Source organism: Urocampus carinirostris, chromosome 17, assembly GCF_059441175.1.
Source record: "Urocampus carinirostris isolate Australia breed hairy pipefish chromosome 17, RoL_Ucar_1.0, whole genome shotgun sequence".
NCBI classification, from domain to species: Eukaryota; Metazoa; Chordata; class Actinopteri; order Syngnathiformes; family Syngnathidae; genus Urocampus; species Urocampus carinirostris.
In genome coordinates, this window is record NC_142365.1 from 10,800,826 (window position 1) to 10,827,769 (window position 26,944).

Genomic DNA, 26,944 nt, shown 5'->3' on the forward strand with positions numbered 1-26,944 from the left:
CATTTCACCTGCCATGTTTTAGAAATGTGGGAGGAAACCGGAGTGCCCGGAGGAAACCCACGCAAGCACAGGCAGAACATGCAAACTCCACACAGGAGGTTCGATCTCATGACCTCAGGACTGTGTCGCACACGCGCTAACCACTGCCCCTCTGTGCTGCCCTTTTATAGTCTCGCCAACTACAATTTGTTTGACAGTAACCTAGTATCCTCCATTTTGAACCTATATTAGCATGAATAGGCTAACTCTAGGGGATAGTGTTTTAAAACAACATTTTCTGTGATACAGTATGATTGACATTTAGTTTGATGGTAGGCTAGTATTGTCCATCTTGAAACCTAAATTAACATGAATTGGCTAACACTAGGAGCTAATTGTGTCTAGCCACATCTACTGCAATTTGACGTTTAGTTTGACAGTGAGCTAGTATCCTCCATTTTGTACCTGTATTGGCAAAAATTGGTTAACTGTAGGAGATAATGTTTTAAGTCACAATGATGCTTAGTTTGATGGTAAGCTAAAATCCAACCTTTTGGATCTTTATTAGCATGAATTGGCTAACACTAGGAGCTGATGTTTTGTAGTCACACTAGCGGTAATTTGTTGTACTTTCATTTCGATTGTAAGCTAGTGTCCTCTATTCTGTATCTGTATTAGCCAAAATTGGCTAACTCTAAGAGGTAATGTTTTGTCGTCACGCTAACTGTAATTTGTTTGACGTTCATTTCGATAGTAAGCTAGTGTCCTCTATTCTGTATCTGTATTAGCAAGAATTGGCTAACTCTTGATGCTAATGTTTTGTAGTCACACTAGCTGTAATTTGTTTGACGTTCATTTCGATAGTAAGCTAGTGTCCTCTATTCTGTATATGTATTAGCAAGATTTGGCAAACCTTTGAAGCTAATGTTTTGTAGTCACACTAGCTGTAATTTGTTTGACGTTCATTTCGATAGTAAGCTAGTGTCCTCTATTCTGTATCTGTATTAGCAGGAATTGGCTAACTCTTGAAGCTAATGTTTTGTAGTCACCCTACCTGTAATTTGTTTGACGTTTAGTTGTCAGGTAAGCTAAGATCGTCAATTGGCTAACTTTACGAGCTAGTTGAAGTCAGACTTACTGCAATTTTTTTTCATCGGTTTTATCAATTCGAAACATACTTTCTTCTCGGGAAAATCTAGCTCGCGGCAAGTTAGCGTCAATTCAGCGTTGACTGAGCAGCGCGTTAGCAGGGAGTTAGCTTGACCGCCGTTTCGGCTACGTGTCGGTCGGATGTCTTCTGCCTGTCTGAGCAGCTTTCGGCGCATTCTAAAAATAGGACAAATGTCTCTGAGCAGGCAACTCGGCACCAGGTAGCGGCGCACAGAGCACGACGGCTACGCTAGGTCAATGTGTATTTGACTCCAGTTGATCTTGGTTTCAACTTATAAAGATAGATATACTAGAAAAACTGTTACTTGCATATAATATTTAGGACAAATGTTGTTTTTCTTTGTTTAAATTAGCCTCTGTTTTGATTTTGTTTATTTTATATATTTTACATCAACTCACTCACTCATTTTTAAGCATTTTTTATGTATTAGTGTCTGGTATTCCAGACTACTTAATGAATAACTTGTATCGATCTGAGCCTGGGTATGAGTGCCGATACCAACCCTTTTCATGGCATCAGTACTCGTGATAATAAGTGATACCGGTATCAGTTGTCTTCTAAAAGTCATTTGACAATCAGTAAGCTAATATAAAGGAATGGTTAAGGTTATCAAAGAAACACAGTATGAAGAGAACATATTTAGTGAGGGTAATATATCGTTCCTGTAATAATGGTATCACGATGTGGTATCGGTATTGATAATCAATGAAGATATGGCTATCATTCTTGTCGATTTGGAAACATAGTGGTACAGTATCAAAGATTTCCTAGCCACTGTAGAATTTTGATGTGGCAGGTTTAAAAATATTCCAGGATCCATTATCCTTGATAATAATATGCTGTGAGCGGGGGCCGGCCGAAGGCAATTTTATCGGGCCTGTCGCCCCTTTTTTGCTGTTCTGTCCATCAAAATGTGAACTGCACTGTTGCGGCGCGATCCATTATCCCTGCTCGACTAGCATAGAGAGCATAGTGTATTTTTTATGGTTCAAACCAGTGAAACGTGCCATTCTGGCCCGCCTAAAATTAACTGTACTATTTTAGCCAGGATCCATTATCCCCATCCAAAAATTCCCCGAGAGCTAGGGCTGATAGAGCAAATTTGTCTCACGCGTGACGTTTTTTCTTTTCTTTCAATCTTTCCACCTAAAATGAACAGGACTGGTGCGGCTGCTATCCATTATTGCTGATCATAAATTACGTGTAAAACAGACATATTTCCTTGAGTGACTGCGTCGGTCTTGTCTATAGATTTACTAACTAGACTTCGCTATGTTGCTACGCTAATATCACAGGGCGTTTCGAGGCCTCGGACTGCAAAAAACAGAAGTCACCTTATCACAACTGGTACTTCACTAAACCCTTACAATGTCAATTTATAAATCTCCGCCCTGTCTTAGTTTATTATCCACCCGTCATTGTTCTTCTTTGTTTCTCTGCCTCTCTCTTAAAGTGGCGCGCTAGATTATTAAGGACTACGGTTGCTGTGGTTTATGGTATTTTCAATATCATCAACTCGATGAAAAAATGACGGTTAATGTAAAATATGTACATATTGTTTACCTGAGACTTTGTTACAAAAGAGAGGCTTTCATTTTTTATCATAAATCAACTCTCCTCCTCCCGAGTCCTCACAAATAAAATAGGACATTTCGTGTTCGTTTTGGGCTTGGTCCTGTAAAACAATGTCAATTGGTCGGGTTCGGGTTGGGTCGGGCTTTAATACCTGATGGTTTTTTTAGGCGTGATCTTTTCTCTACTTCTGGTCCTCATTGACCGTGATAGACGAGGGATTACTGTACTGATACCTGGTATCGCTATTTGTCTATTGATACTTTGGCTTTTGTTTTTTTTGAGAAGATAACCTACATGTAGAACCGCCTAGTTTGCTCCAGTCTGAAAGTACTTTATATTCCGCCACGTTCAATCGTGTTATCGCGCCACTGTGTCTCCGCCAAGAGATTAGCACCAGCGAAGCTTCCGTGAATGGAAGCGGGGACGCTCGTGACGCAATCGTAAGGAAGGCTGACTCACACGGCGAGGGCCCGGTGCGGACTCACTTTGGGACGCCGTCCTTGTTTTGCCCTTTTTGTCCCTGTCCAAGTTGTCATGAGTCCACAAGGAAGGTCCATACATCTGGTCCTCCTTGAGGATCTGGACACAGAAGTCCGGCACTTAAGTGACACTGATTCGATCCGACATCAACTCCACCCCTACCCTCCCCTGTGTTGTCCCCGGACCAAAAGTCCTTCCAGTTCTGCCCCGGTTAAATTGTGCCCGGGTGGACAGGCTGTCTCCGAAATCAGTGAAGCAAAGTGTGCTTTGTCCCCAGTTGACTCGATACATGCATGCATGAGATCATATGTCATACGTGTTTCTTCACCGTGTTGGACTTTCTCAACTGGGCTTTTGAACGGATGGCAAGCCCTAGATTTGTTTTGCCACTCTTTTTAAGGGCCTTGAGAAAATGTTGGAGCTTGGTAGTGTTGTATGAGTGTAAAGGTTTGTGAAGAAAATGTACGATGTTGGAAAGACATTGACCATATTCTGAAATGTCCGTCCAATGATGCCTTTATCCAAGTCGAATACAGGAGCTGAGTTTAAAAAAAAGGCCTGTGATAGCAGTGGCGGGCTGTGCATTTCACACCGAGGTCTTCAGTCGTGCTGCGTCTGAATCAATCCAGCACTCAATATCTATTTCATGGCTATAAAACAACACTGCCGGCGTTTCCTTAGGCCTTCAAGAAGGCCCTGCTCCACCAACTATTAATCTGAATGGCTAAACCAACAGCTTTATTGACACTGATGTTAAACCTCAGGGCATCCTGACCTGAGACCGGCATCAAGTAATGGCTAAAATGCGATTGGTTAAATGCTTGAATATGAAAGCATGCATCTGTAAGCAGTGCAACCAGGGGAAAAGCAATTAAAGGAAGCCGACGGACATTTTATAGACAAAATATAAATAACACCAGCAGAGAAAGCCTTGCAGGCCATGACAGCCCACTACTGCATGATGGAGGAAACCCTGATATACATTAAAACAATGCTGGGATACTTAACAGATTTTTGGATATTGCGGGACGAGGATTTAAGTCATATTAGCCGCTAAAAACGAGGGATTACAGTAATGGTCAAGTTTCTTTGAAGACAAATACTGAAAAGCACAATTGCAGGCACAAACCCACACACAAAATTGAGCAATGATACTATGAGAAATGATCACAGATTTGAAACACTGATATCATTGATAACATACAGTATTGCTGGGAGAAGGGACCGGTAGAAGGCACTTTATTCAGGACGCCTGCCGTTCTGACCCACCTAAAATGAAATATACAGTTGTAGCTGTGATCTATTATCCCTGGTAGACTATTGCTGAGAGTAGGGGCTGGCTAAGTGCACTTTAGTCCGTTCAGGACGCTTAAGCATGCCATTGTGGCCTACTTAAAATGAACAGTACCTGTGCGACTGTGATCCATTGTCCCCGGTCAACTATTGCTGCAAGCTGGGGCCGGCAGATTTTATATTAAAAACAAATGTGTCTTGGTAGAGAATTGGGATTGTGATGCCTATTAATGAATGAGGGCCTACAGTATGCGGGAATGGTCAAAGATCTATTAAGATACATATTGAAGAACAGGATTGCACGCACAAACCCACACACTAAAAGGAGCAATGATGCTATGAGAAATGATCACGGATCCGAAACAATGGTATCTTGGAAAAATGGGAATAGCTCTTGGCTCTTTTCAGCCGCTCCAAGTGTAACCACTTTTCCCCGTGTCATGTTGCTCGTGGGAATGAACAACAGCTTTAATATCCAGTCGCTGGCTGAAATTCACCCTTACTCATGCATGAAAATGGAAAAGTAGGCTCTGTATTTTGCCGAATGGTATCCTATGGGCTTCGGTTGAGCCTCTTTTATTAACACAAATGCATACCCGTCAACCTGTACGTTTTAGCCGTACAAAGTACGTTTATTATACATTTTAAGACGTGTACGACGTACAAGAAAATCTGTACGGAAAAACGCAAATTAGTCAATTATGGGTACCATCCTGTATACACCGACTATCACGAAATGGCAAATCAATTAAGTCAAACGAGTTCGCCGCGGTAGCCACTATCTCGGTATCGTTTTTGTTGCAAACAAAGCGAGCGTTTGATGCTACTGTGCGCATGCGTCTACCGCCTGGGGATTTTCCATCATGCATCATTCCGTGGTAGTTGTGTAGTGAAAGGAAGTCAGTCTCTTTTTAGAGAACCAGCTTTTCCGGCTCAACTCATTAAAGAGAGCCGACTCTTAAACGGCTCACTTGCTTTGATGCATTATATTACAAATTATTATGTTGTATAAAGAAGTTAAGAAAAAAAGGAAGTATACAAGGAGAAAATGAAAAAAGAAAAGTTTGTGGTTATCCCTTTAATCAGTATATTACCAACAATAATTTAATGCAGAAAATGAATTCATAATTTGAATAAGAAAATGTATTATTCTACTTAGTTATATTTGCATGTATTTTTTCCTTCTACGGTAAACGTCCGAGCTACTTAATTTTTGAACTTTTTTTTATCTCATCTCATCTCATCTCATTAGCTGCACCGCTCATCCTCAGTAGGGTTGCGGGGGTGCTTGAGCCCATCCCAGAAATCATCCGGCAGTGGGCAGGGGACACCCTGAACTGGTTGCCAGGCAATCGCAGGGCACACAGGGACAGACAACTCGCTCGCTCATTCACACCTAGGGACAATTTGGACCGGCCAATCCACCTGAAATGCATGTCTTTGGAATGTGGGAGGAAACCGGAGTGCCCGAAGGAAACCCACGCAAGCACTGGGAGAACATGCAAACTCCGCACAGGAAGTCCGGTAGCTGGATTTGAACCCACACAGGAGGTTCCCAAGACCTTAGAACTGTGCCGCACACGCGATAACCATTCATGTCGAGCAACTTAGGATCTCACAACAAAATGTTCATTAACAATATATATGATATAACGAAGCATATGTACTATATAACAAAAAAAATATGGTGTAAGATTATTTTGTATTTTGTAAGGGAAAATACGACCGTTTGTAAGGGCATGGAGCCGTGGAGGTTGACAGGTATGACAATGCTTGAGCTCCATTCTAAGCCACGACGACATCTAGTGGTGAATTTTTACACATTTTCACTAAAACCTTATTAATAGCCACACGGTCAAATAAACGGTCGCCCACGGGCCACGCTGCACTTTTGCCGTCATTTTCACACCACTCCCACCGTTTTAATTAGAAAAGATTGAGACCTTATCCTTATTTTATGGCCGGCGAGCGTTAATTCCTCTCAACGTGCGGTGTCAGGCCGCCCGATTGCAAGACGTGAGGAAATGATGAGTTGGCTCGCCCTCCGAGCCGTCGCTTTCAAAGCTCGCCGGGAGACAAAATCGAGCTGACACAAGTGAACGCCACACGCGTATGTGTGCGTGTTTGTGAGTAGTGGGATTCTCCCGTTGGCCCACATGCATTATGGGAACATTTTTCGCCGTGATGTCCGAGGGGACTCTGCTCTTTCTTCTGCTTGGATCCCCTCCCCCCCCCGCTTTCTATGTATAGATGTGTGCGTTTCTGATGCTGGAAGTGAATGAAGGTGCACTAATGCGGACATGTGTGCACTTGAGTGCTTTATCCGAGCTGACACACTCACGCACGCGGCGCTATAAGGATGCGACGCCTGCCATCTTTTTAAGAATTTGCCATCCGTATAGAAAGATTTAAGTCAAAATGCCCATCTTTGCTATTTGTTTCGTGTTTGTGGTTATTGGTTCTTTAGTATTGGTGTCCAAACCTGAGCGTAACAAAGACAAGATCTGAGTCCTGATGCTAACTGCTAATGTACCTCTCATGCTAGCTACGTGTCCCTTTCCTTTGATTGAAATAATATGAAAATAGAATAGAGGTAATTTATTTGCTAAACAAGCAAAAGGGGCCAGAATTGCAGGCCGTGGTTTATTGAAACGTGTGCATGAGAAAGAGTTGCATGCAATCAAAGTGTTGGTTCTGATAGAAGATTGGATTCTGCTGCTTGGAGTAGTCATGAGCTACAGGACCTAGGACAGTAGAGACCCCAAGAAAGCAGATGATTATTCATTTCGTTGGTAGTTTGGGGTGCCGGAAACCGAGCAAAAGACACTCGCAGAGGCCTGAAGTGTAACTATAAATTTTCACGATCGATTTGGCTTTTTCAGTGCCTATAAGACACACACACACACACACACAGCGTGTTTTTTTGGGCCAGAATGAATGGAAAAAAGAGCAGCAAAGCATCACACAATTTGCTCTCTCGGCCCACGCTCTCAGTAACAGTCAACTGAGGATAGTGGATTGAGGCCAAAAGGATGCAGTTCATTTTAGGTGGACCGCAATGGGATGCTTAAAAAGGTGTTCTGCCAGCCCCTGCTCTCGGAAACAGGAGACGATTGATCATGGCCAGAAAAATGTATTTCATTTTAACAGGGTCAGACTGGCACACATCTGAACAAAATTGTGCTTTCACAGTTCCCGCTTGCAGAAATATGAGATTGGGGATGATGGATCACTGCTGCTAGAGTGCAATTCATTTTTTGATGTACGGAACGACAAACAAGCGCCGATAGGCCCGACAAAATGCATTCTGCTGTTCTCCGCTTTCAGAAATATGCAATTGAGGATAATGGATTTTGCATAATGCATTTTTGGCTGAATGAAGAAAAAAAAGAGAAGAATTATGTCAGACAATTTCTCTCTTGGGATCTGCTCTCAGCAACATGCGATTGTGGATAATGGATCGCACAAGGGCAGTTCCCTTTTTGGTGGACAAAACAGCAAAAAAAAGCTGCCAGGCTCAACAAATATGTGCTCTGTCAGCCTCCGCGTGCAGCAAAATGTGCTTGGAGATTAAAGATCGCGGCTTGATGGGTGCAGTTCATCTTAGGCGAAAAGAATAGGAAAAAAAGGCTCCACACATGAGAGAAATGTTCTCTCAACAATGGTCAACCAGGTATAATGGATCGCGGCCACAATTGTGCTTTTCATTTTATGCAAGTCAGAACAGTATGCCTTTTGACAAAAGTACACTCTTCCCGTCACCGCTCACAACAATATGCTATTGGGGCTAATGGTTTACTGCTTCTCGAGTGTAGTTCACTTTTTGATGGACGGATTGTCCCCAAAACCACTATGGGCCCCGGTTGCTACAATCGCCCACGCACTGGTGCAGTTCATTTCGGGTGGATCAAAACCATTTCCTCCTGACAAAAGTGCACTCTTCTCTTCACTGCTCACAACAATATGCGATTGAGGATAATGGTTCACTGCTGCTCGCGTGCAGTTCACTTTTTGATAGACAGAATGGCCCAAAACCACGCTGGGCCCGAAAAAAAAATGCATTTAACTGGACCCTGGTTGCAACAATCGCTGACGCACAAGTGCAGTTCATTTTGGGTGGATCAAAACCGTTTCCTCCTGACAAAAGTGCACCTCTTCTCTTCACCGCTCACAACAATATGTGATTGAGGATAATGGTTCACTGCTGCTGGCGTGCAGTTCACTTTTTTTGATAGACAGAATGGCCTAAAACCACGCTGGGCCCGAAAAAAAATGCATTTAACTGGTCACTGGTTGCTACAATTGCTGACGCACAAGTGCAGTTCATTTTGGGTGGATCAAAACAGTGTCCTCCTGACAAAAGTGCACCTCTTCTCTTCACCGCTCACAACAATATGTAATTGAGGATAATGGTTCACTGCTGCTCGCTCGCAGTTCACTTTTTGATGGACAGAATGGCCCAAAACCACGCTGGGCCCAAAAAAAAATGCATTTAACTGGTCACTGGTTGCTACAATTGCTGACGCACAAGTGCAGTTCATTTTGGGTGGATCAAAACCGTTTCGTCCTGACAAAAGTGCACTCTTCTCTTCACCGCTCACAACAATATGCGATTGAGGATAATGGTTCACTGCTGCTCACGTGCAGTTCACTTTTTGATAGACAGAATGGCCCAAAACCACGCTGGGCCCGAAAAAAAAATGCATTTAACTGGTCACTACAATTGCCGACGCACAAGTGCAGTTCATTTCGGGTGGATCAAAACAGTTAAGTGCACTCTGTCAGCCGCCGCTAACAGCAATATGCAATCAGGAATAATGGTTTGGGGGATACTTTTCAACCAGAGAGGCTTCGAAGTACACAGCGCAGAGTAGCGAGGGATTACAGTATTACAAAAGTACTGTACCTCAGTTCTCACTTGAGTGAAGGACTTTGATTCAGGTATTTAAAGAAAAATTATCACCCAGCAAAAATGTCAAGTTGAGTTTTGTGTGTCAGACGCGTGCAAGTGTGAAAGCATCGATCATGTGCGTGTGCGTGTTTGTGACCTGTTTGTGCATCGGAGTGTGAGGGCAGCGGATGCGCTTTCAGGGTCAGCGCCCGGTGCCGAACTAAATGGACCTGTCCAGGATTCGGTGGGACCGCCCACCGGGTCAGAACGACCGCTATCGGGTGCTTTCCTTTGTATTCGGCGGCGTGAGGGGGCGCAGGCTAACTCCTCAAATGTCACCTCGGAACGATTTCAAGGCCACCTCTGATGTTCTGATTGTATGATCACAGCGAGGAGGACCGAACATCCGCCTCAGCGATCAACACCAAATCGGGTGAACGGAATCAATGGGTAGTTTATTTTCTGGTCATGAATCGCTTTTAAATTCACAAAGTATGGGTGGGCAAGACCGTAAATGTTGGTATTATTCCGATCCGAGAACATACATAGCGGTGTCGATCAATACCGATCCGATACATTTTGCTTGGTAATGTCGTGATCATCGAATAATTGAATCCTCCCCCTTTGAGATAGTTTATGATTACGATAAACACAGCTCAAAGATTTAAGGAACTAAAAAACTTTTTATTAAATTACCAGTGTTCTCGTTTGCCCGCGTCCCTGCTTCCTGACGCATTATTTTTGCTGGGGACGCATCGTGTCAAATCAACGCACGTCCCCGGGACGCAACTTTTTTGACACGAAATTATCATTATCATTTTTTAACAAAGATTTACCGCACTCCAAACTTTTCGTGAGGCAGATCCGCCATTGTTGTTTTAGTCTCGCGGTTCGAGTTTTCGTCTGCACGCCAATCTCCAGTTCGAGTTGTGTAGTGAAAGTCCGTTTCTTTCTAGAGAACTGTTTTCTTCGGCTCAACTCATTAAAAAGAGCCGGCTCTGAAACGGCTCACTTGCTTCGATGCATTATATTACGAATGATTATGTTGTATAAAGAAGTTAAGAAAAAAAGGAAGGATAAAAGGAGAAAATGAAAAAAGACAGGTTTGTTGTGATCCCTTTTAATCAGTATATTACCAACAATAATTTAATGCAGAAAATGAATTCATAATTTGAATAAGAAAATGTATGATTCTACTTCATTATATTTGCATGTATTTTTTCCTTCTACAGTGAACGTCCAAGCAACTTCAATTTTGAACGTTTTTTCATAATAAACCTCATTCATGTCAAGCAACTCGGTGTCTCACCACAAAATGTTCATTAACAATATATATGATATAAGGAAACACATGTACAATATAACATGTTAAACTACATAAATAAACATGTTTGGAAAAAAAAAAGATTTTTTGTATTTTGTAAGGGAAAATACGACAGTTTGTAAGGGCATGGAGCACACTAAAATTTGGGGACCCATAGATCTCTGTTGGGACCCATAGATTTTTGAGCATGCGAGTCCCCGGGACCTATCACTTTTCACAGGTAAAATGAACACTGAATTACTATATTGGAAACTGTAGTAGTATAAAAATATTTCAATTGCTACTGTTTCATTACAAAGAGAGTCAAACCAAAGAGCAGCAGTGTAACAAAAAGAACAAATACTGTAATACCATGTCAACTAGAGAGGTAAAATACAATATTTTGAATATAAATTCAGTGTCAAAATTCTGATACCTTGGCAATGCATAAGGATTTTTTTTTCCTGTTTTTCTAATATCGATCTTATAAGTGAATATGTAGTACATGCAGACATTCATTTAATTGACCATTTCATCAAATTGGTTTTGAAATACTCCAAATTGATTGCCGTTTCCTTCCCTCCACCAAAAAGTGAACTGCATTCCTGCGACCGTGATCCATTATCCCCAATCGCATATTTACGCTAATTTTTGTTGTGCTCTTGTTTTTGCTTTGATTTCCACCTCAAATCAGGGCAATTATGCACCTGCGAACCTTTATCCCTCAAAGGCGCTTTTGTCAGGATGTGCGACCATCTGGGCCACCTAAAATGAAATGCCCGGATCTGCCCGCAATCCATACACTGTTGACAATTGCTAAGAGCAAAGGCCAGCAGAAGGCATTTTCTTAATTTTATGTCGCTAAAGAATGACATTGTGGCCCGCTTAAAATGAACAGCACTGTCTTGGCAGGGATCCATTATACCCAGTCAACAATTGCTGAGAGAAGGAGGGCGAGAGGTAAAATTTGTGTCATACGTCACAGCTTTTTTCCCATGTTCTTTCTGTCTAAAATCAACAGCACCCGTTCAGTCGAGATTTGTTATCCCGGTAAACTGGAAGCGGTGACCGGCTGCTTTGTGGATTTTTCGCATAATCAATGATTAGTGTATATTTGCCCTTTTGAAGCATTCTATTGTGGCCTGCCTAAAACTAACTACTGTTTTGGCCGCGATCCATTATACCTAGTCAACTTTTCCTGAGAGGAGGGTAGACTAAATTTGGAGTTCATCAGTAAGATCTTTGGAAATATTTCAGTATAAAAATCACCATTAAATGCCAGGAGTGGCTTCGATCAGAAATTTGTCCACAAATCGAGGGAGTACCCACTTCCTAGTGTTGCTTCCTTTTTCCGGCGAATGAGATTGTGTGGGCGGCCCCACGTAACGAGTAGGTAGTGAAGCAGTATGTGAGAGAAGCAAATCTATGGATAAAGAAACCTACAAAGCTTTTCTTTCGGAAAAATATGAAGAAAACCTTTCGCTATCTTCGAGGCAGAGAAGGATGACGTTTCGTGCACGTCTGCAGGAACACAACCGCCATGATGACTGAAATCATGTGATCACGTCACCGGTAACATCGGACTTTGAAAAGATCTTCCAAAGTTCACACATCGTTCATGCATCAGTTCAGTGTTCTTGTGATATAACTTTATGTTGCAAGCAAAGAAGGCTTGTGTTTATGGCAAGATTGATTGGATATTGGAGGTATCACGAATGCAAAAAAGCACAGAAGTGAAAGTTCTGCTTGAAAAGTATCCTTTCACAAAAAGCCAGTTTGCTGAAAGGTGTTCTTGGAAACAATCATCTTCAAGAAACTAACCCTAACCCTGTTGTTGCAAAGTATTAAGGATTGATAATAATAATATATAACAGAACATCAATTTGAAATGAAGTTTATTAAAAATTTACTTATAACATTCATTGCATGTATATGACATCGCTGTCATCAGTATGTACCTGTATTTACTCATCTTCATTCATCCAATGTTTGCGTTGCGTCATCTGCTACAAGCCACGTGACCTCCTCTTTGCCCAATGCTTTTAATGTACGTTTACGTTTTTTGGCGTCATCAATTTTGTTAGCTTCTTTTGAATCTTTCATTCAGGGGCTGAGGTTTTGGCTTGATTCCAAACCAATTATCCATTTTTCTTGTGTTCTCTGTACGTCTACTTTGGAAAATGATATGCAAATGCTCGACCTCATAACGCTCAGAAAAGTCGGGAAGCATGAAGTTATTCGATGCAGGCTTCTGATCGGCTGCCGAGTAGATAGATAGATAAATAGATAAATACTTTATTCATCGCCGCGGGGAAATTCACATTTCCAGCAGCATCCCTGCGCTGAGAACAATACAATAATAAAGCAAAAAGAATACAATATACAAATACCCAATGTGACGTGCTAATACCCACTGTAGCGTGTTATATAGAGTATCTAGATAGTGCCACACAGAATGTAGGTGGTGTGGTTTAATGTGGGCCTTTTCTCTGCCGGGTGGAGTTAAAGAGTCTCATGGCATGAGGAAGAAAAGATCTCTTCAGTCTGTCCGTGGTACAAGACAGTGACAACAGTCTGTCGCTGTAGCTGCTCTTCTGTCTGGATATAATGCTGTGTAGTGAATGTGATGAATTGTCCATGATTGACTGCAGCTTTTTCAGAGTATGCAAATTGCCTAACAAACCGAAATTCCGAAATTTCCAAACCGAGCAAAGATTTCAAAATCAGAATAAAGCAAACGTTTGATTTGAGAAAAATAAAAACGAAAGATTTTTTTTTTTTTTTTCTTGAAAAAGTTGTCGGCCACCCGGGCAGAGACATTGTGTAAGTTGTACGCCCGACTTCGGTACCATCCGTAATCATGGTAAATGCGAACTCACGACCAAATAAGATCATCGAGTGCTGGTGGAAAACATCGAAGCGCACAGGGAGCGCAGTTGCTGTGTTTTGCGGAAACGTGGCTCACGTTTAGCATTCCGGACGCTAACATGTAGCCACCCGGAGCTACCCGGAGCAATCGGGCTTCAACGCCGCTAAACAGAGACACGAAAGCCGGGGGGAATCGGAGAGGAGGCGGACTTGCTTACACAAGGTGGTGTATCCCTGGATTTTCACAAAGAAAAGTTTTCCATCTGCCGCAGGGATGTCGAACTTTTGGACTGGCGTGACGTCATCTACTCCGCTACAAGCACCCCTAGGGCATCATGTTCATCTGTTAATAAACAACGGGGTAGACTGCTGGAAGTGTGAATTTCCCTACGGGGATGAATAAAGTATCTATCTATCTATCTATCTAAAGGATGCACGCCCCGGGCGTCCGGGCAGACAATATTTCAGACACTGCTATTAGGCTACAGGACTTAGTTTTGTGTAAGCCTTCAAAAATGAGTCAAAACGGCAAAAATTGGCTGACCGGCTCTTCCAATTTGAGAGAAACGTCTGGCATAGAGTAAATCAGAGATGCCCTGAGGACGTGAAAGCCCTAGCACGGAATGTAGAAAGAATACTGTATTTGTTTGTCTTCACAATAAAGTCCTTTTCAGAGTCTCTAGTCTAGTCATCTGTTAAAGGGAGGTAATACTTCCACTTCAGTCAATCACCATGGGAAGGACGTGAAATTGAACGCCCGTTTTCCTACTTCTTCAAAGCGAAGAGTTAACGGAGCCTTCGGAGCTTCTCTCAGTTGTTTGTCCGAGGCTCTCGTTATCTCGCCGCTGTGTTGTTCCGCGTCGAGCAATTACAGTCGACAGGCACGCTCTTTCCGTAATGAGATCTCCCCCAAGCAGTCGAGTGCTCGTTTTTTTTTTTTTGCGCCTAAATTCAAAGCTTGGCCGACAACAACGCCTGCCGCGTCCTTTTGTGGCCTTTTCGAGCGTTTCGCTAATGGGGAGAAAACGTGTCGGGAAGCGTACCGATTCACAGATGAAAGACGGGCAAAGTATTGTCGGTTTTCACTAAGGGCTTCTGATCTTTGTTTACCTTCGTAAACGTCTGTTGCCATCTTTTAAATAAATTGGAGTATAACCCCCTTGTTTTGCCTTTTACATATCTCGTTTTGTTGTGGTTTGTTGGTGATACGTGTGCTAGGCTAGCTCCGTCTGTAGAGCATAAGGCTTTTCATCATAAGGTTGTGGGTCAAGCCCCATGTTGGGTGACAAAATGTTAAAGAAAAATGGATCCTGAAGAGAACTGAGACAGAGATGCAAATATGCAGGATGTTGCTTTATTCAAACAGAGACATCACATCACAGGCAAAATATCATTGAACAATAAAAATCTAATGCTCTTTTAGAGCTAAGGGTTAGGGTCTTTGACATCATTCGGTCTTTAGTTGAACTGATCAGGCAGTGAAGTTTTTCTGTATTTTTTGACAAGCAACCTTCACTTCACTGGAAGTACATGCTTCCCTAACTCTGACATTATGTATATGCACTTCATTCAGACCTCAAGTTTTAATCAAAACATCCGTTTTCTCAACCGCATCAAGCTTTCTTATTCCACTTTCATTTCAAAAGAAACGGCTCTCCTCTTCTTTACACTTTACACCAACCATATTGAATAGATGCACGAGATATTCCACAATGAAAATGTCAAAGTTCTTGGCGCGCTGGAGATAGCATAGACATAGACAGTATAGAATGTTTAAACATGAACTAGGAAGAGGTAGCGGATTTTCTTTCTTCCAGGTGGATGCTGCGTGACCTCTCACAGCGCCACCACTGCGGAAAGAAGCACGACATTAATGTCCTCTACTCTGAAAAATGTGCACACAATACAAAAATCTAACTTACAGCAATGTCCGGATTTTTTTTGACATTCCGAAAAAAATGGTTGTATGGTTGTAAGTAGGGGAGTGTCTGTCTTCAAAAATAATCTCCAAGTCACGTCAATCTGTTCATTGGAACTTGAACTGAAGTGTTACATGCTAACACTTCACTCAAAACCTACAGAAATGATAATAAAAAAAAGCATTTCTATCAATTAATCAGAAGAGTGACAAGAATATGTTTTTTAACAACTTGGGAAAACTATTAAGTTAGTTTAAAAAACACTTTTTGGAGGCTAAATTTTGACAAAATTAAACAAAGTAAACACAATGATGCCTATTTTTTAACTTAATTTGATCCTTGTTGGATTGACAGTTTTAGACATCAGTTTTTGGACTAAACTAAAATTTGTCAATTAAAATAATTTAATGGATTTTTGTAAACTATTTTTGCTACTTATTGATGCTGAAAAATTGTTTGTCTGATCAAGATTTATTTTCAAATTGTTCACACTTTTACCCACTTTTTGACAACAATTGCAATGTTTGCTAATTGGCATTATCTTTTTGAGCGTCTTTATTCTATTTCTCAAAAGCAGTGGATTCTGAACATAATATGAATCCCCTATTCATGAAAAAAATGACAAATTGTGCTCACCCTTATTTACCGGTACTTTTTGCACAGTAGTGTTTCCATAGTGCAGTGGTTAGCACATGAGGCTAACATGCTAAAGATTGCTGGTTCGAGACCGGGTAGAAAAATATGTTACCCTGGAAAGGGATGGGTGCCCCCTGGCTGTAATTGCCCAAGACACACCACAGGAAATGGTGCCCCTATGATCCTAGTGGTAGAGCGAACCAACCAACCAAGAGTTGTGGTAGATTATTTTCAATCTTATTTTTGTTCAGGTTTCTGTTCGGTTTTTAACAGTTACAACCATGTTAATTAGAATTTGGCTCATTCGTGGCTTTCATTTCATTATTTAAAGCAGGGGTATTAACCTGGGTTCAATGGCACCCTAAGGGTTCAGTGGAGCCTCTTACCGTGAAAGTGGTCTCAAAGATATGTTTGATATAACTCCACAAAATATCCCTCTTCTTGACAACTGTGTACTGTAAGTAACCTCAAAGATGTGTCTGGAATTGGTGAGATTTCTGTACGCATCGAACCGAAACAAGCAATTGCCACGCTCTTAGATGAGCTTGCAATGTCTTTCGAAGGATATTCCACTGCACGAGACTCATATCCAGCATGGGCAAGACGTTTGATGATGAGGAAGCAGAAGTCACTGAGGAATACCTTGACAAAATCATTGCTATTCAGTAGAACCAGGTTTAAACGCAATTATTCAAAAGAACAACACTCCAGACGTTTTGGGTGTCAACAAATGGAAACGTATCCAGTTATTCCTAAAAAACCCTGAAGTTTTCCATAGCATTTGTGACACCATATCTTTGTGAGCAATCCTTTTTGAGAATACCGCACAAAAAACGAGAAGGAATATACTTTGCTGTAGAAATTACATGAGAGTAGCAGTTGCCAAGGTGAGGCCACGCATACCTAAACTGTTCTTTAAAGGGCAACTGCAGAAGTCACAGTGATCTGCAGTTCTTCAATTTGTTGTGATTTCATGCACTGTGTTGGTTTTGTTCTGCACGGTTCATCGTGTGCACCTGTCGAACAACTGAAAAGTAATATTATACCATACACAAAAGTAGGGTTTGGTGAATGCATTGTGGAAACAGCCCGAGCAATGTGCCCCACAATATGTAACACAAGGTGCAGCGGAGTCTTGGCGTAGGAGGGAGAGTTTGTTTATTGAACTTCGTCAACAGAAATCTCAAAGTCTCGTTGGTTTTCAGAGACAATTGGCTTTTTATATCCTAATACAACATCAGTATTATTTTCGTTCGTCCCCCTTGCACGTGTACATGCACGCCACCAGACAGGATGTTTTGTACCCTAATGCGTTCCTTATGCAAGCCGACTCCACGAATGCACCTATGCTCCCTCATATCTTTCAGATATAATTTCCCCCTATGTTCCGGTCCGGACCCTTCGCTCTGAAAATGCTGGTCTACTAGTGATCCCAAGAAGAAATCCGCAGGTTCAAGAGCGTTGTTCATCTGGGACCCGATGTTGTGGAATACTCTTCCCCCTAAAATTTGATCTTCAACTTCAGTGGAAATGTTTAGATCTAAGCTTAAAACACACTTCTATTTTATAGCATATGAATAACCTATGTGTATCTGTGTATTATTTTCCCTCATGTAGGTTTTAGATCAGGTGATGGTGTCGTAATAGTCTGTGGTTTGCAATAATCTGTGGTCTGTGCAGCCCTTTGAGACTCCTTGTGATAAAGGGCGTCACAAAAGAACATGACTTGACTTGACCTATGAAACTGGTTGGGTTTGTTAGGTCCAAGGTTAATAATCACTGCACTAAAGATATTGAAAAGGGAAAGAAAATCAATCATAGATTATTTTTTTAAAAACAAAAAATGACCAGTTGTTGATGAACCAGCTCCGTAGCCTTGGGGTAGAGCGCCTCGCCCCCAAGCTGAGGAGTTTGCTGGTTCGCACCTCTGCTGAGTCATGCCACAGACTTACAATATTGGGACCTGTTGCCTCCCTGCTTGGGGCTTGGCGTAAGGGGTTGGAATTGGGGGTTTGGTTACCTAAAGACTTCCAACAACAGGTGTTGCGCCACATGAGTTGGGTTGAACTATCGTCGCATTGTTCAATGTACATAGTCCCTTGTGTGTTTATGGTAGCCGACCCCTGATGAAGAAGAAGACCGATTGCCGTGGACTATTGTTGATCTAATTAAGCATTGCTGTTCCGGTTTTTGTGCTCTGTTGTTCGAATATAAAAATGCTAATTTGCATGATCTTATCATGGATCATTCAATCGACCAAATCTTGATTCGTAAATTCTAAGATTCTGGTTTTGTCCCTCTCCACAGTTTGTTCCCAGTACTCCCGAGGTGTCTTCGCCATCTTCGGCCTGTACGACAAGCGCTCGGTGCACACGTTGACGTCCTTCTGCAGCGCTCTGCACATCTCCCTCATCACTCCCAGTTTTCCCACCGAGGGCGAGAGCCAGTTTACCCTTCAGCTTCGGCCGTCCATCCGTGGCGCTCTCCTCTCCCTGCTAGACCACTACGACTGGAACAAGTTCGTCTTTCTTTACGACACCGATCGGGGTGAGTTTCGCATCTCCGGAAAAAGTCGATGAAAGAGTGACGTCTCTGAATTGGAGTCATTGTGTCCAAAAGAATAGCTGTAAATAACCCTAACCGCCGTTCGTGTAGCGCCATTTGATTAATACTCGCTCATTTCCTGTGAGACTGCTGGCTCTAAAATTGCCGCAGCGTAAAATATTTCCGGCGCGAGGTGGAGAAGTCTCATCAATATCGCAGCTCCTGGTCCAAAAAGTCCCTTGGTTTTCTATTCTATTCCCCCACCCGCATCCCCCTTTCGATTGTCTCCTTTCAATCTCCTGCCTCTGCCGCCCTTCATGAACACCAGAGAGAGTCAATAGTGTCACATTTCCATTACAAGGCTGGATCACATCTCGACATCTTGCTATTCACATTTTCCAGGAGGCCTTTATGCTTTTTTCATTCTCTCTGCATGTGTTGGAGTCGGGACGGTGTCACAATGCCGTTGTATTTATAGATCAAGCCCCAAAGCCCAAAAGCCATTCCATTCACTCTGCTTGATCAAAAACGTGAAAGAGTTTGTAGTGTATTGTGTTGCACGTTGAAAAAAGTTGGTCTGATGTCGTCCGGAAAGGACATCAGACAAAACTGATGTTAAGGCCAACACAAGATAGTCTCTTAAAACAATGAGGGGGACTTGAGACAGGTCAAAATTGATGTTAAAGCAAACGCACAATCGTCTATTAGAAACATACAGTGGCTTGATTTTTGTGACCATTTGTCACATTTCAGACTTCAAACATAACGATATAAAACTAATTTCTTGTGAAGCATCAACAATAAGTGGGACACAATCATGAAGTGGACCACACTTTAGTGGATATTTTAAACTTCTTTAACGAATAAAAAAAACTAAAAAGTGGGTGTGCAAATTGATTCAGCCTCTTTACTTTCAGTGCAGCAAACTCTGTCCAGAAGTTCAGTGAGGCTCTCTGAATGATTCAATGTTGATCCAAACGACTATCGATGATAAATGGATTCCACCTGTGAGTAATCAAGTCTCTGTATAAATGCACCTGCTCTGTGATAGTCTCAGAGGTCTGTGTAAAGCCCAGAGAGCATCATGAAGCACGAGGAACACACCAGGCAGGTCCGATATAGTGTTGTGGAGAAGTTTAAAGCTGGATTAGGATACAAAAAGATTTCCCATGCGTTAAAAATCCCAAGGAGCACTGTGCAAGCAATAATGTTGAAACGGAAGGAGTATCAGACCACTGCAAATCTACCAAGATGGGGCCGTTTACCTAAACTTTCAGCTCATACATGGAGAAATCTGATCAGAGATGCAGCCAAGAAGCGCATGATCACTCTGGATGAACTGCAGAGGTCTACAGCTGAGGTGGGAGAATCTATCCATAGGATAACAATTAGTCGTATACTGCACAAATCTGGCTTTTATGGAAGAGTGGCAAGAAGGAAGCCATTTCTTAAAGATATCCATATCAAGTGTCGTTTAAAGTTTGCCCTAAGCCACCTGGGAGACACACCAAACATGTGGAAGACGGTGCTCTGGTCAGATGAGACCAAAATCGAACTTTTTGGCAACAATGCAAGACCTTTATGTTTGGCGTAAAAGCAGCACAGCTCCTCACCCTCAACACACCATCCCCTCAGTCAAACATGGTGGTGGCAGCATCATGGTTTGGGCCTGCTTTTCTTCAGCAGGGACAGGGAAGATGGTGAAAATTGATGGGAAGATGGATAGAGCCAAATACAGTCTAAAACTTGGCAAAAGGTCACAAAGTTCAAGGGGGCCAAATATTTTCGTAAGCCACTGTATATTTTATCCTAAGTCCCTTTTTGCAGAATGTCTCAGACATTAAAGGACAAATCAGACTCGTGAAAAATGATGCTGAAGCCAATGTACAATCGTCCCTCGGGAAAAAAAAGGCATGTCTGAGTATTGCTTGTCCCTTTTCGTCGACTTCCTCTGAAGACAATGAAGGGGGACATTAAATAAGTCAAAACTGATACTGAAGCCAACGCACGATCGCCCTTCAGAAAAAAGGCATGCCTGATCAAGAGTTTTTTATGGCTAATGTATGCTATCGCTCGTCCCTTTTGTAGTCCATTTCCTAAGATAAACAATAATAAAGGGACATCAGAAATATAAAAAATGATGCAGAAGCCAATGTAATCTTCTCAAACCATTCATGATAAAATATTATAGCTAGTACCTACCAAAATATACCGTATTTTCCGCACTATAAGGCGCACCGGGTTATAGGGCGCACCCCCCAAAAATAGTTTTTGGTCCTATATTTTCCATACATAAGGCGCATCGGATTATAAGGCGCTACAATGGGAACGTCGACAAAACAGTCAGATAGTTCAGTCCAACTTATTACCCCCTTAACATTCCGAAAGCTTGCAAAGAAGCAAATATGTGTCTCAGACACGTACGGAAACAGTGTCTGTACGATGTCACCAATCACTCAAATGCATCGTTCCAAATATCATTCGGAAGGTTAAAGTCTTGGGATTCAAGAAATGCCAAGCATTTCTTAGTGTCCGTTTTAATTTTTGCTGGCAACTGTGTGGACAGCAAAGTAAGAATTTTATTGTGCAGGGAAACGGGATTCTTTACTGTGCATATGACAATTAACACTTTGAATTGAATTTAGTTTGAAAATAGACTCATCACAGAAACATCAAGATCGTTCTAAAACAAGATACCGGGAAAATATAAAGCCGCACAGCTCACCTAAGTTCTCTTGCAGCCATCACGTTCAATAATGATACGTAACCATGGTCTTCTTCCAACCGTGAGTGTAGTAAATCCAGGAGAGTAAAATATTTACAAATACAGAATAGTAAAAAATGTTTTCTCTATGCCGTAGTGCAACCCAACGTGTGCTTCACATTCATCTTTTTCGGCCAATTGCAGGCTTTGTTTCGCCCCTTTAGCCTATGCGAGCCTGTAAATGATAAAAAGGATCCGCCCCCTTTACCTCCGAATAACTTTAGCCAATAGTGACTGATTCAAATGATGATTGACACATTGGTTAGGAAATGAAACGCCGGTATATAAATCCCAGCATACACCGCGGACTACTTCGCCTTCGGGGGAAAATCGAGTCGGCGGCTGCTTGCCTTAGTTGCAAGACTTTGCGACTTAATATTGATCCATATATAAGGCGCACTGTATTATAAGGCGCATGGTCAGCTTTTGAAAAAAATAGATACTTTTAGGTGCGCATTATAGTGCGGAAAATACGGTACCTCAATTTGAATATTGTCTTGAGGAAATATCAATAGTACAATGTATCGTTTTTTTCAATACCATGCAATATTCATACGCGGCCACTTGTTTGTTGTTATGGTGATACTTGTCGAACAGAACTTGCTGAAGTAATAATTGGTCTTAAAAGTACAAGAACGGCTGCTTTAAATACTCTTTATTGACTCCAATTTGTCCTTGCAAGGAGTAAAGAATTGATTCGCCGCCGACACTTTGAACCTTCGATCGATCGAGACTTCTGTTTCCAGCGTTTCGGATTAGAGGAAGAACATCGAAGTGAAACATTGAAGGACTGGTGGTCGAGAGCGTTCCTTTTCCATTCGTTTTTAAACAGACTTACTTTTTGCTGACTATCTGACAATCATATCTTGTCTTCCATTTTGTCCCCAAGCAACTTAAGAGCCTTGTTTTCTCGTACCTGAGTGACTAAGAGCTAATTTGATTTTATTTTTATTTATTTATTTTTTTAATGTTATTGTTTGATCCTTGGGGATTATATTTTAACAAAACAGCAAATAAAGGTCTCTCCTTAAAATTAGAATTAGTAAGGAATACCTGTCAACCCTTACTTGATCATGGACAGATTAAGCTAAAAAATTTTACTTTTTCTCCCCAATAAAACATATTTTTACCTTTAGTGATTTTGTTAAATAAGTGTAAAAAAAATAAAGGTTTAAAGTCATGATTACTGATGTGACTCAGCTGTGCCCGCTCATTTGGCGCCAACCCCCGTGGGTTCTGATTGGCTCCCTGTCACTATTTGAACCCAGTCCTGTCTGTCCCCTGTTGTCAGCCCGTCTGCGAACCTCAGTGTATACTAGGCAAGCCTTTTTTAGACCCTGACTTCCACTTGTCCCATTTTTGCTCCCGTCTGTCTCCGGATACGACCTATTTTGCTTCTGACCATGTCTGTTCTCCGGTCCCGGCTTACGACCTCTTTTTGTCCCCTACTACGTCTACTCTCCCGTCTTGGCTTATGACTCGTTTCCCACCCCGACCACGCCTTGCTCTCCCAGTCCCGGCTACCGACCAGTTTTTTCCGTCCCTGACACCGACATCGCTCGCTACCGGAGAAACACTTCCGTGTTCGGATCCCAGTCCAAATCCAAGAGTGACTTGCTTCCCGCTTCCATCCTGAGACATTTCCAGGCCAGCCTAGAGACATAGTCTCTCTGGCGTGTTCTGGGTCTTCCCCGTGGCCTCCTTCCTATGGGACATGGCCAGGACACCTCCTGATGGACCTGTCGAGGAGCCATACTCAGCTGGGACCTCCCAACACGGAGGAGCAGCAGCTCTTCACTGACTTCCTCCCTGATGACAGAGCTTCTCACCCTATATCTAAGGGAGAGCCCAGCCACCCTGCAGGGGAAACTCATTTTACACACAGATCATAAGTGAAGTTAGTCACATAGATTGACTGGTAGATCAAGAGCTTTGCCTTTCGGGCCAATCTTCCTTCGCTACGATGGACCAGTACTGGGTCCTCATGACTGTAGACGCTGCACTGATCCGTCTGTCCAACTCCTGTTCCATCCTACCCTCACTCGTGAACAAGACCCTGAGATATTTAGGCTCCTCCACTTGGGGCAGGACTTCATCCCTGACCCAGATTGTGCATGCCATCTTTTTCCATCTGAAAATCGTGGTCTTGGATTTGGAGGTGCTGATCTTCATCCCAGCTGCTTCACATTGAGCTGCAAACCGGGGGTATGGAGTACTGGACAGGTTTATCAGCGCTGTTGGGTCCCTGTATGACCAGTCCACATCGTCAGCAGTAAGTTGGATTCATTTTCATTGGGAGTTGGACTCTGCAAAAGCTGCCCTTTGTCACCGATTGTGTTCGTAATTTAATGGACTTCACGGCACTCCCATGGTGTTGAAGGATTCCGTTTTGGGAGCCTCAGCTTTGCATCTCTGTAGGACTGTTGGGTTCCTTAAGCTGTGACTGTAGCTGACATGATTTCTGATTCGGGGCACCTGCGAATGCCCCGTTGGCGCCAACAACCCTGGTCGCTGATTGGTTCCCTGACTCTTTTTAAACCCCCGGCTTCCAAGAAGAAGCTGTCAGACCGTCCTGCGAACCTACGCTTTTGCGAGGCAGGCTCTGTACTCTCCGACAATCTCCTTCCCTGTTTTCTCCTGCCTGTTCCTTCGTAATACTTGTTGCCGACCTTTTTTCTGGACTTTTACCGCCCTTGTCCCCCCCGTCCCGGCTATCAACCAGCTTTCCTGCCGCCAACGACTATCCTCGCTCGACACGGAAGTGCCACTTCCTGCCATCAGCCATCCGTGTCCGACGATCATCGGATCGTGGAAGCAAGCACTGCTCTCTTCTCAATAAAACTGAGTAAAACGAACGCTATTGGGTTTTGTCTCCATTTCTAGCTTTTGACAGGAACTGTTTGCAAAAAATCCTATGTTAAATGAAATTATTATTCATTTCTGAATGCAATACCAGTAGACATTTATACTAAACTAGATAAAACTGTAGGAGTTGACCTGTAAGAAATAGCCTGGAAAATACTAAATTTGTCAATTTTTTTGAAAATCCAGGAACAGAACCCGTTTCTAAATCAAGCTATCCCTTCATACACTTACCAAGCATTGACTCGGAATCGTCCGAAAAACGACAACACTTTCCAAACGACGTTGATTGTAGCGATCACTATTTTCCTAGTGGACATGAAGAAAAAACAAGCTGTCAAAACAAAAGAGAAAAATGTGAAAAATGAGGACGGAGGAATAAACAAGACAATCTGTCTCTTTCCGAGGCTGGCGGCTGCTCGTATTTGTAGAGATTGATGGCTCTTTTTCTCCAGAACATGATATTGCCAATCTGTCATCAATGTAAAAAGGAGAAGACACATGCAGATAAGGAACCACACGGACATGTTTTTTGTGTTTTGTTTTTGTTTTTTTGCGCTTACTACTGTACAGTGCCATCACATTGAACTTGAGCCTATGGGAACCACCCAGAACCCCAGGTTCAAACATAAAATCATACATACATATTAAACAAAATTGTATATAGTTAGCACTACTTTAATAATTGTGTAAATGATTTAAATACATGATAAATATTTTTGTAAAGGAAAAAGAAAAAAATCATTGATCTTTGATGTAGCATGAGTGGACTGGAGTTGGTTATATTCTTGGGCTGTGGATTAAAACTTCATCTATGTCAAGAACCAGAACAGTATTAGGACCCAAACGTGAAGCCAAAGACCGACGAGATCGATTCCAATTGCCCAAGATGATATCGGACAGATGGGGTCGATACCGGACAAGACGGGACAGACAGGATAGATCAGGGGTCGGGAACCTATGGCTCTTTCTATGAGTACCTATGGCTCAGAGACAAATTTAATTGCATGCAAATTTTCTCCATTTCGTTCAAAATTTGAGCCATTAATCCTGTACTGACACATGCAAAGCCAAACCAAAGCTGATTCAATATGCAGTACTTTTCAGAATATATAGGGCACGGTTTCACTACGATTTACAGCCAAGGTGCCACACAAAACAAAACTCGTTTTGGCTGTACAACGCTAAAGAATCCTTTATATAAAAGCTCACTATATAAACTGTTTTCAGTGTTCGGATACTTTTTGATGAAGCCACGGAACAAATTGTAAATATGCGAAAACACCGGAAGAGAACTTAGTTATTTGATTGGGTGAGTGGGAGGGATGGGTGGAGATATGCAAAAAGTGCAAGCACTCCCTCCCATCTCTCGCCCTACTCCGTCTGCGCCAAAAGTAAGCACATCAGGCTCCCTGTTCTCAGAATGTTGTGACCCTTTTACAAAATAAATGCTTGCATCTGGTTTTGAAATTAATATGTTGGAAAAAAGGGTCAAAATGAGTTTAACCGATCTTGAGTAATTGCAAGAAAGAGACAAGTTTAAAGTGGTATGTTTGTTGATTTTGGGACACGGGCTCTGGCATTATTTTCTTTTCATAATTTTTATCAAATCATCAAAAATAAATGTGCTGAAGACTAAGCTTTTGTCTGGGGCGCGGGTTTAGCAATTTAGTAAATTTGTCTTACATTATATGGTGTGGCTCTTTCCCAAAATAAAATTAAGATATTTTGCTTTTATGGCTCTTTGAGTCAAAAAGGTTCCCGACCCCTGGGATAGATAATGGGACAGACAGGATAGATAATGAATCAGGATATCAAAAATAAACAGGAGAAACTAGACTGGAACAAAAACTGGAGAAAATAATAAACATGACAAAAATAGACCGAAACAAAACTGGAAACTGAAAATAAACAGGACAAAATAATTTATATAAGTTCCTTAATTAATACAGAGAATACGGTATTGCACTGCACTAACAGGCAAAGTCTTTACAAAGAAAATGAGATTCTGTACTAAACAATGAGGAAGGAAGTGAGCTTAGTGTGTGGGAGTTCAGTTTATAGCATATTGGCATATTTGTGAACCAATGGTGCAAAACAATAGCAGACAAATAAAGAAAAAAAAAGCCTTTTTTCCTTCGGCGTGTTTGTTTAAATCGTGTTGTAAGAAGGTAGGTTATTCAAATAAAGGCTGGAGGCAATGAGCGGTTCCTTTGAAGTTTTATCCGCAGAATATTCTGGGCATGAATAAATCAGAGACAATGGCTGTGCAAACATCAAAATGGCTGACAATCAGTTTTTTTACTAAAAGGGTGGTCCGGAAGCCGAAATTGAAGGAACTTAAAGGCTTTAGTACTTTTCCAAAGTAAAATGTGTCATGGTTGCGACGTGTGGTGCCAGCTTCTGTCACGGTTGCCATGGCGCCCAATTGGCCCCGCCCGTGGGCGCTAGCTGCAGCTTGTTGACGAATTGGCTCCCTGTCAGTATTTAAACTCTGTCCAGTCAGCCCCTTTTGTCGGTCCGTCTGCGAATCTCCGTTTTTACACGGCAAGCCCTTTTTTCGCCTGCCCTGTGTTTTTTGCTCTTGTTTTTCTCCTGCTACGTTCTGTTTGATCTCACCACGGCTACTCACCTCTCCTGGTTTTCGACTGCTTTCCGT

General features: G+C 42.1%; 1 protein-coding gene across 4 annotated transcripts in view; it reads left to right on the forward strand.

Annotated features, from left to right (window-relative positions):
- Window positions 1-26,944, forward strand: part of gria4b (glutamate receptor, ionotropic, AMPA 4b) — a 198,533-nt gene that overhangs the window by 98,779 nt on the left and 72,810 nt on the right. For all 4 annotated transcript variants that reach the window (XM_088321203.1, XM_088321204.1, XM_088321205.1 and 1 more), the window contains one exon: window positions 18,423-18,662. In XM_088321203.1, the coding sequence (XP_088177329.1) occupies window positions 18,423-18,662 (240 nt within the window). The remainder of the gene's footprint in view (window positions 1-18,422; window positions 18,663-26,944) is intronic.